The sequence below is a fragment of the Nyctibius grandis genome, chromosome 11 (genome assembly GCF_013368605.1).
Source record: "Nyctibius grandis isolate bNycGra1 chromosome 11, bNycGra1.pri, whole genome shotgun sequence".
Classification (NCBI taxonomy): domain Eukaryota; kingdom Metazoa; phylum Chordata; class Aves; order Nyctibiiformes; family Nyctibiidae; genus Nyctibius; species Nyctibius grandis.
This window is the reverse complement of record NC_090668.1, coordinates 13,759,062-13,777,372: the sequence shown is the minus strand read 5'-3', so window position 1 is coordinate 13,777,372 and position 18,311 is coordinate 13,759,062. Positions and strand designations below refer to the sequence as shown.

Below are 18,311 nucleotides of genomic sequence, written 5' to 3'. Positions count from 1 at the left end.
TCGTCATCCTACTAAAGTGTGTGTCTTAGAACAAAGTCATAATGCAGGTGAAATAAGTCTTTGGTTTCTTTGGACTTATAAATAACATTTTTTTTCAAATAGTTCTAAGTATAAACCTGCTATCTTGAGGTCCTGGTCTGTCTTTATTTATTTATTTATTTATTTTTAAAGCTTTTCCACCGAGGTTTAGTTTGTGGTTATTCCTTCATGCTTTGGTACAAGTGCTTGATGAAGAAGATGAGTTGCCTGAATTGGAGCTGCCCTCGTCTTGCCACTTATCCAGACTCCTCCTCCGTGCATTCATGAAAAAGTTGCTGACGGTGCTCAGCTCCAACCCGAGCTGCTGGGAAATGGTGATTTGTAATTCTTTGGACGGACGCTTATTTTCCTTGAATATTGCATGTAGAGTTCGACGCTGGACATCCGTGAAGACCAGCCGAGGCTTTTTGGGTGTATTCCCTCTGTCCTTCCCGTGCTCCTGTTCTTTCCTCTTGCATGCTGCAAGAAAGGGGAGGACGGTTAGAGAGGGCTGGCAGAGAAGCGCACGGGCATGCAGTACAGGGCAAACTAGGGAAAAAGGACTGTTCATGTCAGCTTCCAAATATGGAGAGGATGTGTAACACGTCAGTTTAATTTTTAAACTTATTACAAATGATAAAAAAATATAAGTAATAGAAGTTAGAATATACCTTTATCGTTGTCTGTTAAAACGCAGCAAATGCTATTATTGAGAGTTTACATTTTGATACTGCCCATTAGCGCTGGGAATTTAACTATGTAATACCCATACAAGGTAGAGTGGAAATTCACTGAGCTCTAAAGTCAACCTTTCCCACCTTTTTTACCTTCGTTATTTGTTGTCAATCCATTTCTGGAGCTTTTTATTGGCTGAGAAATAAAGAACTGGGAGAAACCATGATTCTACTACAGTATTACAGGCCAGATGATTATGTATTCTGAACAAAATAAACCACATTCTGACATGCAGAACAATGGTATAGTAAATCTTCCTTATAGAATTTCACCTTATTTCATCTATCATCCCTTCCTTCCCTTTCAGAACGTTATTTTACTTTACATTATTAAAGGATGCTTGCAATTTGCAATCTGCCTTGCAGATCACCTGCGAGGCAGGATCCAATGAGGCTGGGGGAGTAACCCCTGGATCCCCTCACCAGCCTGCTGGGATAAAAGGTTTCCTTGGGAGGACACATTGCTCTGTCTCACTTTCAAAAGAGTCTGAAGTTGTCTGCTTCCCCTTTTTTCTCTAACAATGTCCTTTAATGCTGATTTAGAGATGTATTTCTGAAGGTAATATGGAAGTTCTGCCTCTGTGCCTGTCTAGTCCTGATTTCTGTGGAGATCAGTGCTGACTATATGAAGGATTTTGTGCAGTGTCTCCACCTATTCCACAGAAATGGAATGAAAACAGCAAATTACTTTACAAAGGTCCTTCCTACATCTTTTATTGCTACCGAGAGCCACCCTTGGCATGGGGGTTTAATTGCTTGAGGGAGGTATAAAAATAGTTATCCACCTTTTGTACTTACAGAAATAGCAACTGCACAGATCAGACAGCAAAATTCCAGGGATGCAACGGCACCTTCTGCTGGGCCAGGCAGGCGGGGACCAACATGCCGGCGGCTCAGCCCTCTCTGGGAGAAGCTTTTGAAGAGCTCCCTAATGATATATATTCCAGCTACACATTCTTTCATAAGCAATGACACATTGATCAAATGGACTGGGATGCCAAAATCATACCTTCTACGGTTATTTTTATCTGAAAACCTTTGAAGAGTGCTTTGAAGTTATATCCTGACCTCTAAAATACTGTGGAGCTTCTGAGCTGAAAAACAGGTTTCCTCATGCAAGCAAGCCCCCACTGAAGTCAAGCTGGAGAATTCACTGCAGGGATCGCTTCCTATTGAAATAATTCTGCATCCCCATCGAAAGCAAACATTGACAGCTCAAGGGTTAAAAATACTTTTGCAAGAGTAGTCCATTTTTTACTGACAAATATTATTAATGAGGAGCAAAGAAGATATCAACAGCATCTCCATCTTTTATACCTGTCTAACGATTTGATGACCAGAAGCTCCCATGAAAGCAGATGCAGAAGGTCAGCTCTGTAACGACCTCAGCCTCCGGCTCTGACTCTGCCCCCGCTAAAGGGCTGATGCAGAAAAGGAGACAACCCAAACTCAGGTACTGTTTGCTGTGCCCAACACTTCATTTCTGCTCACACTGCCTTACACCTTCCTTTTTCAAAGACTACACAAATTCCGGCTTTCACCTGGATACACCATCCAGATCATCATTTGTCCCAAAATCCAAACTACACAAATAGTGGGGTCCGAGTCAGTGCTGTACGATGCTTCAGTGGGAATTGTCACATCACGAATGGCAGTCACAGCAGCAGGTACAAAGCTAGTTCAATTAGCAGTGTAAACCTCTGGGGTTTCCATCACAAACTAGTACATGAGTTATAGAAAATAACAAAAAAACAATCATCTATTGTGAAACTAACTTGTTTAACACATTGTCTTCCTGAGCTTGTGCTCATCTCCTGAAATGTAATATTCCTTAATAATAATTTCCTTCGAAAATATCCCAAGAGTTACAACATACCTTGTTCCTCAACTTCAGCTGTATCAGAGACCTCAGAAATACTGCTAGCAACATCACAGGGGTAAGAAAAAAAGTGCTCATTGCTGGGGAGAAAAAATAAATTCTATCAAGTCTATGATACAAATAAGCCAATTTTAGTATTTTGTAAATAGATTTTCATTTCAGTCAAGCCCATCAGAAAGCAAGAGTGGAGGTTCCCATGCTGCTCCCCGGAGAAGCTGGGAGCCATCCCTTCCTCCCACCAACCAGTGTGGGCTTTATTTTTTAACAAACTATTATGCAGGATTGTTGGTTTCCTAAGGCTTGGTCCACACCCAGTGGGAACAGGTGAAGATACGCTCTAGCTTAGCCTGTGAAGTAAGACAGATCTTGTCCTCACATCCAAGCTGGAGCTCTTCTACTTTGAATTAAGGAGTAATGATGTATTGGTTCAGAGAGAGTGAGATATTGACTCAGCTGCAATTTGGGACCGTATCTGAGACACGAAGACCCACACACAACAGGTTCAGTCCTCGCTGAACACGGCGCAGCCCCAACAGGGGACACGGAGGCAGCCGCTGTCCCTAGCAGAGCAGCCCAGCCCAGCCGAGCTTTGACCCTGGGCCCTCCTGTACCCGTCGTGCCCGCTGAGAAGCACACCCACCCTGCCTCTGCCCAGCATCGCTCGCAGAGCCTTTTTCCACCTGGGAGAGACCGGGAACACCTTCAAATTCCAGATCATTTTCAGGCAATGCAAAAGTTGTTTCCTTTTCAGCTCTACTCCCGTTAGTGTTCACTGGATGCAGACGGAGGGCAAAAACTTTCCAATATGCTTAATTGTTCAAGGAGCCCTTGCAGACAGTAGTGCCAGGCCTTGGCCTGTGAGCAGCAAGGGTGGATACCGCCTTTCATCTTCTGCCTTGTCCAGACTCAGGAATATTAATAGCACTTAAAAATAAATAATGGTGATAATGAAAAACCGTAATAGGGTTTCCTTACGATCGTTTTCCCTGCACTGGAGCCAATCAATTTTAATAATAAATTGTAGCTTCCAGCTTGCCAGAGAACAAATGTACACCACGGGATAAAATCTGCTCCAACGTGAGTCTATCCAGAGCAGGCAGAGAGCCCGGCCAGCTCACACGGCGAGGGCTGACAAACTGGAGCCATCCAGCCCGTGACAGCAGCCTGCGCTCAGCCCAGGTCACGCTCAGACAAAGCAGCTACGCCTGCGGGGCCACGTCCTTCTCTAACACCGGCAAGGGTGTCCACTGCACTCGGAGGCTCCAGAGACACCGACTGAAACCCTCTTTTGGAAAAACACCAGAGCCTGTTTTCAAAACTGTTTATGACACACCTTCATCTGGATTTTATTTTATGTAGCAGAAGATAATGAAAATAATTTGTACTGATGTCCTTCCTGTGCCCCTGCCCATGAGCGCGGTGAGCGGACCCTCTCTCAGAGCACGGAAGCTGAATTCAGGTGCTCTGTGGGGTGCTGTGCTCCCCGAGACACGCACCTCTCCCACGGCACACCCACTCGTGCGCTGCCCTCGCTCCCCCGGGCAGCCAGATGTGCTCTTTTTCTCTGGGCTGCCCCAGCTGAGCGACGCTCGTAGCGATGCCTTTTGAAAAAGGCTTAAGAAAGTCTAGTTAAGAGAAAAGCAAAGCAGAGTATAAAGAAAGGGTCACTCTGACTCTGGCAACACACGTGCAGATATGACAATGTAATATTATCAGTGCCAGAAGGAGCCTTATAAATCCACTGCTGAACTCTGGCCTCTTCCAGTCACTTCCATCTTCCTCTGCCCTGAGCAACCGATATTTTTGACACTTGCAATTCTCCTGATACAGTCCATCAATCTGCTTTTGTCTCCCTTTGTTCCTTCTAAGCCACCCAAGAGATCTGGCCGAGTTTACTGGCCAAACCTTGTAAGGTGTGTACAGCTCACTGAGGCCCGGTTGCCTGCATGTGGTACAGAGCCGGGCTCTCGCCGCTGCAGCTCCACCGTCTCTCGCCGCTCTCCCGCAGCGCCCGGCTCTGCCCCGGCTGTGCGCGGCATGGCGGGATCGGTCCTGCTCTGCCTGAGGTGCGAGCGGGATCGTGTCCTCTGTGGAAACACACTGATTGCATCTTTAGGTTGAGATCGTGAAGAGGATATTTTGCCCACCTGTGATGTGAACTACACTTCTCTGTCAGTCTAAAAGTCAAGACTACAGTAAGCTCAGGTGTTAACCCTGATGCTTGATCTGGTCTTTCATCCCTAGAGGGTGGATTTCTTTTTAAAAATCTAAGAAAAAAAACCTGATTACCTTAAATCAATTTCCAGGAGTACTGGGTGCGTACACATGTGCCTCGCTGTATGTGGCACACACTAATCTTCCTTCCTAAAAACCCAAAGCAAACAACGAGGCCAGCAATACTCACAAGCAACCTGCTTTCTGCTCTCTTGTTTTGGGCACTCAATAAAATACTGCCACAAGTTCTCCTGGCTTCTTTTCTGGAAAATTGGCACTGGAGCAGGGGGAACGACAGAAGAAAACCTGACTTGGGTGAAACCTACCCCAACCCCCGTGGCTAGTTGTGAAGGCAGAGGACCACTCTCACTGGGAGAGGCATGGCTCAGCTGGTGGCCCACCACGTTGCCATCGCTGAGCGCGCACTCTCAGACACAGGATGGAAAAGTGGCAAAAGCTGAGGACGAAGAAGGTGGATTTAGCAGGTTTCAGACCTGGCACCAAGAGAGCCGTGCCCCTACACACACTCTGACAGGCTGAGGCAGCGGCCACGTGCTCCAAAGGGCCACGCCACTCACCAGCCACCGGCAGCAGCTCCCGTAGCTCAGGGGCAGGCACACGCAATTTACACAGCCGGGTTTTGGACAGTACAAAGTGGCTGGAAACGGAGGAGGGACACAGGGCAGCAGGAGGGGAGCATGCCTGCCTGAGTGCCCCACGACAGCACGGCATTACAGCTCCTCTTGGAAGGGAAGCGTACAGTCCCACCAGTGCCTTGGCATGAGTCCTCTTACCCCATTGAGGAGGAAGCCGAGGCACACAGTGGGTCTCCACTTACAGGGAGCCCCTTTTCCCTCTGTTTGTACCCAGAGTGGCTCCAGGCCAGCAACGGGGAAACACACACATGATAATGTCTCCAGCCCTGCTGAATTCAGAGCCTGGTTGACATGGAGAGGAGACCGTGTGCTGGCCACCAGCGACAGGATATGGGGCCTTTCACCTCGAGGTGACAGGTCACATTTCCAGCTCTGGCCCGGGTCACTGCTGACCACAAGCCATTAGTACTTGCTGGCCATTGACTGCCCTGTACGAGATGAGGCAGTGGTCTTGGTTCAGCTCCCCGTGAGCAGGTTCACACCACACTAATTTCCATCACATTCGACACATTATTTGACACCAATTAGCACTGTGGCTGGAAGGTTGAGCTGAACACCATGGACAGAACGAGTGTGAAGGAACCCATTTTGTAGCTGAAGTGTTCATTTTGGGGAACAAAGAGGACTGGGGATCTCTCACGACTGTGGGCTTGGCTCTGTCTTGCCTGAGGAGGCACTTTCTGATTGCTTCACATCAGAAAGTAAACTCAGCACCGAGCTCTAGGGACTTCACCACCACCCTCACTGGACTGGTTTAGTTTTCAGGACTGTCTCACCCTTACTATTCATGAGCATTGTATTTGCTTCAAACAGGTAGGAGAAAAAAACAACTGCTTTATACTTCTCTTGAAGACTCCAGTGTGAGATTCCCAGAAAGCATTGGGGAGTTTACAAGCCAACAGTTTTGTTGCTGTGGGTTCGCAGCAGTCACCCTTCCCAGGAGTGGGAAAACCCCAAGAAATTATGTAGCCCAGCTTAAAGAAGTGCTAACAAAAGCCCTGCATTTCTGCATGTGCCGTAGGAGAGACAAGGAGACATATTTTAGATTGACTTGAGAGAGTTCTCAAAAGTTTTGTGATGACCATCTTTTCCCCGTCCTTTTGCAAAGCCTAGTCTTTTAGCTATCCCAACCTTATGTTACAGGAAATGTCTTAGAGACATAAAAAAACCCTCTTAGAATTCTCTCCTTACATGCATTTTCTAATCTCTATTGTGTCAGGTCTATAAAGGCTGGGACCTGCCTCAGCTACAGACTGAATTGTGCCCACTAAGACCCTGGGAATCTCTTTCTAAAGCATCTGCTTCTAGTTTTGAAACACCACAGAATATCCAATAACATTTTTAGAGAGTGAAAACTCTTCACTGGTACAAGATATTCTCTATCCTGGAGGACATTCTTCTGAAGGAGGCTCTACCTTTGGGTGGAAAAGGCAGCAGGATTTCCATAGGAGGTTAAAACTGCTTAAGGACTTTGGCCATCAGAGATAGTCCTAATCACACTGGCTACAACAGCTCAGCGGAAGCAAGTAGCCAAAAGTTTATGGTAAATTCATGGTGATGATAATATATAATAAAGTGTGATAAGCTCCATCCTTATCACGTGAATAACACCTCTGGAACATGCAGAGATACACATGGATGACAAATCTTTTCTAATTATCAAAAACATACTTGGGGGAACATGAGGACAAGATAAGGGGCCTATAAGACCCATGGTACCTGAGGGCAGACTTCACCACATGAACTAAAAGCAAGCCATGTGGATGAATAGCCACAGCTGCTGTGAGCCATTCACTCCGATACGTCGCCATTTGGTGGTCCCCCACACTGCCCTGGGGCCTTCGAAGGGGCCCGGAGACAGGATCCCTCCGGAAAGGTGCTGCGTGAGACTGCACCTCTGCACATCAGGGCAGCTTGTGGCCATGTGCTCCCACTGTAGCAGGTAGCAGACAGCACTGATGCTGCAAAGAGCAGTCCCAAAAGCTTCAGCCCACCGTAGGATAAGGCTATTCATGTGTGCGCAATGAAAGCCCATGTGGGTGACACAGTTCATTGGTTGCTCCCCGAAACTTCCCTCTTTCAACTGAAGAGAGCGTGGGCTATTCTGAAATGTCTGAATCCACCCTAAATTATTCCTTGTTACTCCTGGCAGCATTCAGCATTGTGCACTTGTCTCTCTAGTGATTTGCATTTATGCTTATTCAGAGTGTGGGTGTATCCATCCACTCCAAGATCATTTGACCTGTATCTTATTTCTCTGCCATCAAGCCCAGGCAGTACTCCTCTTTTGTTGTTTCATAACATGAAAAGAGATAAAGATACCTTCCTATATGGGAAGCTCACAGAATGACGTCAGCCTGCCAACACAGAGATCCCAGCTGAGACTGAATGGTAAACAGCTCGCTCCTGCGCACTGTATTAAAATGAGTGACCCTAATTTGCTGCCCCTGGAATAATAAAGTGAATCTGACTAAGGAGCGCTGACTCCACAGTTTGGGATTCTGGGGTTTACACCAACTCACAGTGTTGATGGATCTGTAACCACGCGAGTGAGCTGACATCACCAGTACAGAATATGTTGCTAAGTGGATCAGTCAGGGGAAAGCACACGATTTTTCTGCGATATCATCTAAAGCAAATGTTAAATTTCTTTAGCTGGGTCTTTAGTTAACCATATTACTGTGACAAATATTTCTTTGTCTAGCATAAGTAATTAGAATTTAATCACTTTAACTGCATCTTAATTACCCCAAATGAATTGAAAGGACATTTAATAGCAAAGATTAAATTGCCTTAATGAACGATTTTTGCTACCACATCAATGTTTTAATCGTGTCAGCCCCCCCCGCCTCACACCCCCGCCCCGCCGCAGCGGCACAGGCGGCCCCCGGCCCCTGGGTGGCGCCCGCTCCCCAGCGCTGCCGCGGCCGCTGCCCGGCGGGGGGGGGGGGGCGCCCCGCTCCGCGCCGCTCCGCACCCGCCCTGCACCGCACCCGCCCTGCTCCGCTCCGCGCCACTCCGCACCCGCCCTGCTCCGCTCCGCACCACATCGCTCCGCACCCGCCCTGCTCCGCACCCGCCCTGCTCCGCTCCGCACCACATCGCTCCGCACCCGCCCTGCTCCGCTCTGCACCCGCCCTGCTCCGCACCGCCCCGCCCCGCCAGGAGCCCCGGCCGCTCCGCACCTCTCCGCACCGCCCCGCCAGGAAACACCGTCCGCTCCGCATCCCCACACCGCGCAGCCGGGCAGCGCCGCCCGCTCCGCACCAGCCCGCTCCGCACCGCTTCACTCCGCCCCGCTCCGCGTTCCCGCCGCCGGGGGCTCCCGGCAGCCCCTCGCCGCCCCGCCCGGGCGTAGCCGCCCGCCCAGCTCCCTCCTGCGCGGGTTTACAGGGCACACACCGCTGCGGAACCGCCCGGGACCTGCCCTGCTCTGCGGTGGAGCTGCGCCCTGCGCGCAGCCGCCTGCTGGGAAGAGCGCCGTGGGCATGAACCCTCCCGCGGGGGTCCCGAGGCGCTGGGGTACAGGGTTAATTAACCTAATTAACTAACTAATAACCTTAGGCCGGGTTATTCTGCCCCTTTCTGCTGCCCCAGCGCGGGGCTGTGCTGCAGCCGCCGACAATGGAGTTTCTGAGCGGTGGAGGTGACGCAATCCATCGCAAAACCTTCACTTCGATATTAAGAGCCGTCAGATTTATTTAAAAACCCGGCCAGCTTCCCCGGCTCCTTTTCTAAGGACCTGCCTGCCCGTTCCCGCTTCCCCTGCTCCAGTTTTCAAGCCCTCAGTCAACTCCGACAATATATTCAAAATAGCGAGGTATGTCTCAAACGAACAAGAAACACGGCAGCGATGACAGAAAGAAGTTCCTCCGTTTTGCGGGGCACTACGGCAGCAGTGTGGCAGCCTGCCTCTGCCGGGGCGGGGGGGGCTGCGGAGCTGCGGGCAACCTGCCGGCACTGGTGGCACCGCCGGTGGGTAACCTCTTACCGACGGACCTGGGATGCACGGAGCAGTTTGCAGCATTGCTGTACCTTAAAAATACCCATAGCCTTCGAGCGGGTTCACTGCAGCAGCTTCTGCACCGAGGTCGCTAAGGAAGAGGCCCCCATGTCATCTGATTTAATACTTTTAGCTATTTGAAGCAGCATCATTGCTAACAGTCCACCAGAAAGCGCTTGCACACACCGATGCCGACACTACACAGCCCACAGCAGCTTGGAATGCTGCTCGCACACCTGCGAAACAGCAATCCATCGCGTATTAATTGCCATTTGGGCTGTACATGAAATGTTACCACTGAGACTTCCTATCGCCCTAAAATGGGAAAAAATCAAAACTACTGTTGAGCTAATAAATTGTTCCTATAGATTGCTCTTTCAGCATCATAAAACTGACTTGCATTTAAGCGAAATGGCTCAAGTAAGCTGCATTTCCGAAGAAAATCAGTAAGCATCGGTGGCTTCTCTGCCAGTATATGATTTATCCAGATAGATTAATGCTTGAAATGCGAATCAACATTTATTGATTTGATCATGGAAGTACCCGACATGATGACACTCTAAGTCCCTGCTCGGTCCTCAGGAAAAACTCCCCTCGATGCCTGTAGTCTTCAGGTTAAAGTCACCAGCACTTCAGCAAAAGCTCCTGTGCTTAAAAGTCACTTTAGGTCTCCCTCGAAACGAACTTGTCCCTTGTGTGGAGGTTATGGGGATCCTTCTGCTGCACAGAGGACAGGTAAAGGCTGCCTGAGGCAAAGCGTGAGCTTTGGTTTAGTGCCGGTACATGCGAACACAGGCACCGATGCGTTCCTGGCCTGCGCGATTCCCGATAATTCTGTCTCAATCTAACCAGCCCGTTCCTTCCCCGCTGTGTAAAGGGCAGCTCGCCCACGCGAGCACCCAGCTGCAGCCCCGGCAGCGCCCGGGCTCCTCGCCGGTGGCACCTGCGGCGGGCACGGTCCTGGCGCCGCGCACCTCCCCTCTCCTCCTGGGGCACCCCGGCTCCTGGCTGGCGGGGACCGGCGCAGGGTCACGCACCGTTACAGTGCTGTGGGAAGCTCGCTCACCCGTACGAAGGCGCCCATCCCCAAGCAGGTCCCCTCGGGGCTCCCTGCCCGGCCGGGGGCCGAGACACTCCCACTGCCGCAGCCCCGCCGGCCCCGCGGGCAGCCCGAGCACACAGCCGCGGGGCGGGGAGGCGGGAGGGCACGGCCCGGCCCGCCCCGCAGCAGCGCAGCCCTAATTGCAGGTGCCGGTGCGCGCAGTCGGTGCGGCGCTGCTCCCCGCCGCAGCCGGCAGCTGGGGGGGGCCGCCCGGGAGCGGGGCCAGGCCGGCGGTAGCTGTCCGCGGTGCTGAAGACGTGCCGGGCCGCGCCGCCCGCACTCGCCCCGAGGGAGCGGGGTACCAGCGGACGGAGACAGCCCGGGCACCGGCGCAGAGCTCCCCGCCAGGATGCACCCCGCTCCGCAGCGCTCGCCGAAGCCGCCACCACCCGACCCCCGGGAGCCGCCGCTGCCCGGTGCAGGCGGGGTGCCCTGGCCGACGGGGCCGGCTCCCGCCCGCCGGCGGTCAGTAGATGGCGCAGAGGCCCCGGGAACCGAGCGGCGACGTGCGAGGGCTGCGGGCGGCTCGGTGGCCCTGGCCGGTCGGGGCGGGCAGACGCGGCGGGCCAGGCCGGCATCGCGCCTACAGCCCGGCGGTGCAGCCCCCGGGGCGGCCCCGGCGGTGCCCGCGGTCGGGAGCGGCCCCGTTTTGAGGTTATTTCATCTAAACGGCAGCGAGGGTGGGAGCGGGGCACGGCCCCCCGGTACCTCCCCGCCACGCGGCGGGTAATTAAAACAAACAAACAAACGAACAAACGAACACATAAGCAGGGGCCGAGCCGTGCTACGGGGGGCGGGGGCTCTGCGGGGACGGGTGCGGGGCGGGCCCGGCCCGGTGCGGAGGAACGCGGCTCGCCGCTGCCCGGCCCCGCTCCTCCGCCTCCCGCCGGGCAAACATTAACGAAAGGCAAACGCGGCTGTGTGCGAGTGGTTGTAAATCAATCCCGTCGCAAGGACACGGCCGGCAAACAAGCGCGTCTGCCAGCGCCCGCCCGGCCGCGCACCGGGCGCTGCGGAGGGGCACTGCCGCGCCAGAGGTGGGCTGGGGGCTGCTCTCCAGCCCTCCGGTCCTGCCGGGCCGGGACACCTTGCCTCAGACCCAGCACCACCAGTCCGGGCGGCCCGCACGGCGGGGAGGGGCAGGGCCTTTCCCCCGGGCCCGCGCAGCGCTCGGGGTGTCGGCGGTGAAGCCCCCGGTCGATGCCCTCCGCCTCCCTGATGCAAATGCGTTTATGCAAAGTCCCCTCCGGGTAAATATTAAACAGGCCCTAATGAGGCCATCGGGGCCGGGGCCGCACCGACCTTCCCCAGCGCACGCTGGGGCGGCCGGCGGGGCTAGAGGGGCAAACGGCGTTCATTAGATTTCATATTTAATGTGGAAAACGCTCTGATTACTGTATCGATTTCTTGACAGTTAATTTGGCGAGAATTTCTCGCCGGCTTCCCAAGGTTTCAGCTTAGCCGGGGTTCACATTGGGAGGGAGAAAGAAAAAGAGGAGGGGAGAAAAAGAGATGCAACTATGAAAAATAACAGTCGGGTGGCAGGCAAACATCGAGCAGCTCTGGAGGGGTGGGCCAGGCCCCCGCCTGAGCCCCGCGGGTTCCCCCACGCCCCCGCTCCCCTCGCCCGGCTCCCGCCGCCCCGGGACGGGCTCGGGAAACCCGACGGGGAAGCCGCCGCCGAGGGGCCCCTTCGGGACGAGCTCGCTCAGAGCCGAGGTGCACCTCGGCGAAGCGGCCCATCTCCTGCAGTAGACCCAAAGGGGGTCCCTTGTACCCCCCTCGCTCGTTCCCGGAACGTTTCTTTGCCGCATTTCTCCCTCGGGCGCTCCCCTCCCGGCCCGGCGGCCGCCTGTGCGGGGCCGGCGATCGGCCTTCAGGCAGGTGCGTTTCTAGTAACAAATGCCTCGAGGCAGATTATTTTTTCCTGAGCAAGACGAGTCAGTTTTTGCCCTCTTTATCCTCTCCTATTCTCCCCCATCCAAGAAAATAACCTGAAATAAATTCACCCTTAAATCCCAGCAGTACATTTTTTTTTTAATTGTATTTATTTTGTCGGTGTCCCTGCACTGCCCTTCCAAATGTCAGTGACGGCGGGGGGAGGGAGGGAAGACTAGCTAACGAAGAAGCGGCCAAATAGATAAATATTCAGTGACAGAGGGGGAGAGCGACGGGGACAGACAAAGGAAAAGAGAACGGAGAGGAGACGGAAGATGGGATGAATAAGATGGAGGCTGGAAGAGGTCAGCTTTGCAATTAGCAGTTCTGCTTACATTTCGAGAGACAGCCCAGGAAGTGTCAAGACCTCAATCCTGCTTCCATGTAACTACCAATTTTTCCTCTATTTGTCGGAGCTTCTGTAATCTGGGAGGTAGGAATCCCCCAGGGACGGCTGGAAGGGGCAAATACTCAAGATAAAGGGCTGGGCAAGACCGTGAGGCCTAAAATCAGCAGGCTCCATCCCCCTCACCGCCTCTGGCCGCTGCCCGCAGGAAATCAGAAAGGGGAGAAATGAAGGCGGCGAGGGCTCCACTCTGCGCATTTATCTAACGGATAATTCACTAAACGCCAGGGACTGAGTTATAATTTCGACGTGAAATTTAATTTGCGTCAGCTGGAGTAATTTATGATATTTTGAATTGATGTTCATACATCAATATTAATCGGGGCAGATTTTTACCACTTAGTAAGATCATCACACGCTTAAAACATGCACAAACCAAAAATCGATAGTTTATGCGCTTCCAGCATATCGCCGGCAGCGCAGGGCGGGCAGTGCGGAGGGGCGCGCAGCGCGGCGCTGCCTGCGCGGGGCGGGGCGGGGGGCTCCGGGGCGCCGCCCCCATTGGCTGGGACGCAGCGCTATGCAAACGACCACGTGCTGCGGGGCTGCCGGCGCCCAGGCGGGGCAGCGCCGGGCGAAGCCCCCGGCAGCGCGGGGAGAGCCCCGCGGGACCCCGCCGCTCCCGTCGCAGGCAGGCGGCCGGGGAGGCTCGGGAGCAGGCGGCCCTCCCCGACCCCCCCACATCTCCCGTCTCCCCGGGCTGCGAGCCCCGTTTCGCCCCCGGGAGGCCGTTTCTGTAAGGTGCCAGCTTTCGGGTTTCGTCGGAAAGGGAAGGCGGAATAATGAGGCTTTGTCTCTCTAACGGGATTACCGGGATCCATTTAGGCGAGGACAGCGCTGAGGTGGCTGGAGGAAGGGGCGGTTTGGGGGCAGAAGCGAACAATGGGTCTCTCCGGACCCGCCAGCTGGGCAGAGTGCGGCCGTCCCCCGGCAGAAAGCGGCCGCGCCGCGGGGAGCTGCCGCCTGCCTCCTGCCCGGCCCTGCGGCCGGGGCTGGCAGGGCTCCGCGGCCGGCAGCGCCAGGGAGGGGATGCCAGCAGACTCCGAAGCGAGGGGTTGTTTCCAGTATCGATCTATGCAAATGAGCGGAGATTCAGGTCGACCGAATTGTCGTAAAAATACGCTCCAAATCGAAGAAAGTTCGCCTTAGTAATCGTTACAGGGATATCGGAAACACAAACTCCGTCCTCATCTCCGGGGTGGCACCAGCAAGACAAGGGTTTTCTCCTGGTGGGGTGCTTGTTGAGGCAGGGAAGGCGGAAAGGGCATTTTCTGAGAGCTCAGACCTTTGAAACTGGCTCTGCAGCAGTGGAAGCCAAAGGGAGCAACGTCCTCCCACCGGCGTGCACCGCAGGGCCAGCCACAGCAGGGAGGGAGATCCTACAGCAGGGAGGGAGATCCTGCCACGGGCCCTTCCTAGCGCTGCCTTGGGCTTCGGAAACGAGATGGTTGGCTGAAACCAGGCAAGGAGCACGGTGGTGGCCCAGACGGTTCCCCGCACGGTCGGGAAGCCGTTCCCAATTCCCACCGTCGTCGTAGTCGAAAGCGCAGGAACGTTTGTGCATTTGAAAGGAGAAAGATTTGGCACTTCCCTTATTTTTGTCTGTGAAACGGACCAGTGACCTCGGCTCCAGCTCCGATTGACTGTCTCGCATTCTCCAGGGACAAATTAATGGAGACCAATCACTTAATTAACAAACCCTCACTCACGGCATATTAAACCCGGGCTCTGCACTGGGAGCGCCGGCTGGCGGGTTTGGGGAGAGGCGGAGAAGAACAGGTACCGACAGGGACGGCAACCTCCGAGCAGACAATACGGGAGCCGCGACAGAGACTGCGTCTCTCATGCAGAGGCATCCATGCGAAATTCAAACTCCACGGCCTAATGATAATTATAACCAGTTAAAAAAAAAAACACAAAACCTAACGATTTTACCCAACAGCGTTTCTCAGCCACCTCTCACACGCCCGGCTCCTACCGTTTGTGGGAAAACCCTGTCCCAACACACCTCACCCAACCCGAACGGGACGCGGAGCTAACACCGGGCCGAGCCCCGCAGGGCACTGCGACCGGAGCCACCGGTAGCACAAAGCAGGCGCACCGATTCCTCTTGCCGGTGCATTACCGTGGGTCTCCCGCACCCCGACCGTGGGTTGTACCGGGCAGTACCGGTCCCGCCCATGCGGTGCGCGGTGCCCCGCGAGGGACCGGTACTGCCCGGTCGAACTCAGCACGGCCCTCCTGAGCCCGGTACGGCCCGGTAGCTCAGAGAGCCGCCAATTCAAGCATTTCCGTCTCGCCCTTCCCACGCAGGGCAGCGCGGGTGTCGGCGGCGCCCCGTTACCGGGCACGCCGGGTGTCGTCCCCCGGGATAACGGGGAAAGCCGGGACGCCGCAGTGCTCAGCCCGAGCAGCCGGCTCGGCTTTGTCTGGCAGCCGGGAGCACGGCGCGGAGGAGCCAGACGGTGCCGGTGCCGCGGCGGTGGGAGAGGGAGCGAGGAGAGGAGAGAAACGGAGCGGCGGAGAGGGGGGCCGGGGCTGCTCTTCGGGGGCAGGCAGGGACCGGGGCAGCCTGCCCAGGCCGGGGGTCCGAGCCCCGACGCCGCCGTGCCCCGACCACCCCTCAGCGGGCTCACCTGCCAGCCGCAGAGCAGACATCCGCTGGAACTCCGGCTCCTGGAGCCACTTCCACATCCTGCGGAAGGTCTCCCGTCCGGATTTGAGCTTGCTCCAGGGCTTGGGGTTCCTCAGCAGGTCTGAGAGGGTCCCTTGAGAGCGGCACAGCACCCTCTGGGCGAAGATAGCCTGGGGGATGCTGTACCGCTTGAGCTCGGTGGTGATCCTCTGAGCTACTTCTTTGGTATTGATTTCTTCCATTTGCCCTGAATTACTTCCACTGTTGACCTGCGAACCAGTTACAGAAGGGTTTTGCTCCCTGGCAGAGCCCAGGATCTGCCCGTGGCTCTGGGCATTCAAGTGGGCATGGGGGTGGTGTGGGATCCCGTTGATAGGCACCATGCCAGCGGAGGTGGGGGTGAGGTGTTGGTCGCCATGCCTGGCTAACATGGCAGGGTGGTGGGCTTCAAATCCGTTTGGGGTGAGCATTTTCTCGGCGGGCATGGTGGCACTGGGGTGAGCGTAGTGGGGCAGCCCTTGCTGGGAGTTGTGGATGCTCCCCAGGCCTGATCCAGACAACGGAGAGAGGCTTTGCCCCATGCCGGTAACATCCTTATGGTAGGGGGTGTAGAGATTGTTCATAGACGCCAGACCCCGCTCGTCCCGCATGAGCGTGAAGCTGCCACTCACGTTGCCCGGTATCCGCTGGTGGGGGTGGTGGTGGTGGTGATGGTGGTGGTGGTGGTGAGGGAACTTGTCCGAGACCGTCGAGATGGGAGGTAGAGGCTGCAGAGGGGTTAACGTGGTGTAGGTACTGCTCATGCTCATGCCGGGGGGTGTCTCGCAGGCCATGGTCATGGTGGGGTGCAGGGGGCCCGTCAGCGCGTGGTCGGGCGGCCGGTGGTGGTGGTGGTAGTCGCCGCCGTCGAGGATGGACGCCATGCCCATGGAGCGCGGGTGGGCTGGCAGGTGGCTGCCGCGGTGGGCCACCGCGCTCCGGTGGTGGGGGCTGCCGCTCATCAGGTCGGCGGCGGCGGGCACCGGCTCATGGCTCACCCCGTGCAGATCGCCGATGTTCTCCATCGCCAGCTGCGCGTTCATCATCGGCCGTGCGGGCGGCCGGACCGCACATCTATCTGGTGGGCGGCGGGGCGTCCCGGAGCTCTGCGCGGCGGCCGCGGGCCGGTTCCTGCCGCGGGCCGGCGGCGGCTGGCGGGCGCTGTGTGCTGGTGGCGGTGCTGCTGCTGCTGCTGCTGCCGGGCTGGTGGCTTTTCCCTTTTTTTTTTTTGTTTGGTTGGTAATTTATTTATTTGGGTTTTTTTCCGTGTTGTTGGATGACGCCTTCGGGTCGGTTCTAGGGCCCCCGCTCCCTCAGGCCAGGCTCCGCAGCCGCGGCGGGTGTCTGGCCGCGTCCCTCGCCATCTCTGGCCATGGCTCTCACTGCGCTCCGCCGCTCCGGCACCGCTCCGCTGCTGCAGCGCCGCGGCCGGCGCACCGGCGCATGCGCGCCACCGCCCCGCCCCGCCCCCGTGACGTCACCGCCCCTATGAAGGAGGCGAGCCCCGCGCGGCGGCGCCCAGAGCCGGCGGTGGAGCGGTGCCCTGCGCCGCCGCCCCGGGCCCTAGCGCACCCCGCCGGGCACAAAGGGCCGGCCCCCCCGCACCCCGCCTCCGCCGGGTATGGGGGCCGCCCGCCCGCCCCGCCCCTTCGGTGACTCCGCGTTTTCCGTGAGCGCGGAGCCTCCTCACCTCACCGTGAGCTTCCGGGGGTGCGACCGCCCTGCCCCGGGGCGTCCGCGGGCAGTGCCCGCCGTGTCCCCAGCACCTTCCGCCCTGTCCACCCGCGGTGTCCCGCAGCCGCCGGCCCCCACACGCCCGCCGGCCCGGGGATCGCTCCTCTGCGCTGCCCGACCAGGAAATTTCCCGTTACCCGGCCTGGGGATGGGCGCCGGGAGCCCCACGGCGCCGCGTCCCGGGTCCAGCCAGGCTCCCCCCTGTGCCTCAGCTCTCGCCCCCGCAAGCTCTTGTCCAGCGCCCCCCCCCAACCCCGGAGATCCAGCTGGGTTCAACCAGGCAATGCGATGAGGAGGGTCCCCCCGCTCCAACCACCGCCTGGGGACCCCGAGTGGCCCGGGGCCCGTGGCCGGCGGTGCAAGGCGAGCATATGCCCAGAGGCGCCCGGCAGCCGGACGTGCCGCTGGTTTTCTTTTATTTTTTCCCCCAAAAGAAAGAAAAGCAGGAGGAGGAGAAAGAAAAAGCGAGCCCACCCGCCAGCCCCCCTCGTTAGCTAAGGTGCCTTTATGCTGGAAGAAAGGGCAGATGTGCCTATTGTTCGCCCATTAACAATAACGAACCACGCCGGGCAGAGTGCAGCGTGTGCGCGGCGCCGAGCGGCGGGAAGGACGGGGCGGGCCGAGGCGCGCCGCGGGAGAGCCGCGGGGCCGCAGCCGGGAGGCACCGGCCCGGCAGCGCACAAAGGCCGCCCCGCCTCACGCCCCGGCCGTCTCCGCTTCCCCCCGCTCCGCCGTGGTGGCCCGCGGGAGCTCTCGGACACCCCGCGGGGCCGCCTGGCCCCCTCGTCCCGGCGAGGCCCGGGGACAGCAAGCAGGCCCCCGCCGCGGTGGGGCTCACCCCAGGAGCCGGGCGTCTTTTCACGGCGAGGGGGAGAGGGCTGGAGCACCTGCCCCGGCAAAGCCCCCGCCGGCGGGACGCGAAGCGAGGGCACACCGCCTCGCTCCGCAGCTCC

General features: G+C 56.7%; 1 protein-coding gene across 1 annotated transcript; it reads right to left on the bottom strand.

Annotated features, from left to right (window-relative positions):
* Positions 1 to 205: 205 nt before the first annotated feature.
* On the bottom strand, positions 206 to 16,667 carry ONECUT1 (one cut homeobox 1). Its single transcript, XM_068410640.1, has 2 exons — positions 15,587 to 16,667; positions 206 to 498 (listed from the first exon to the last, which is right to left on the bottom strand). The coding sequence occupies exons 1-2, from the start codon at positions 16,665 to 16,667 to the stop codon at positions 206 to 208; spliced, it is 1,374 nt and encodes a 457-aa protein (XP_068266741.1).
* Positions 16,668 to 18,311: the final 1,644 nt, after the last annotated feature.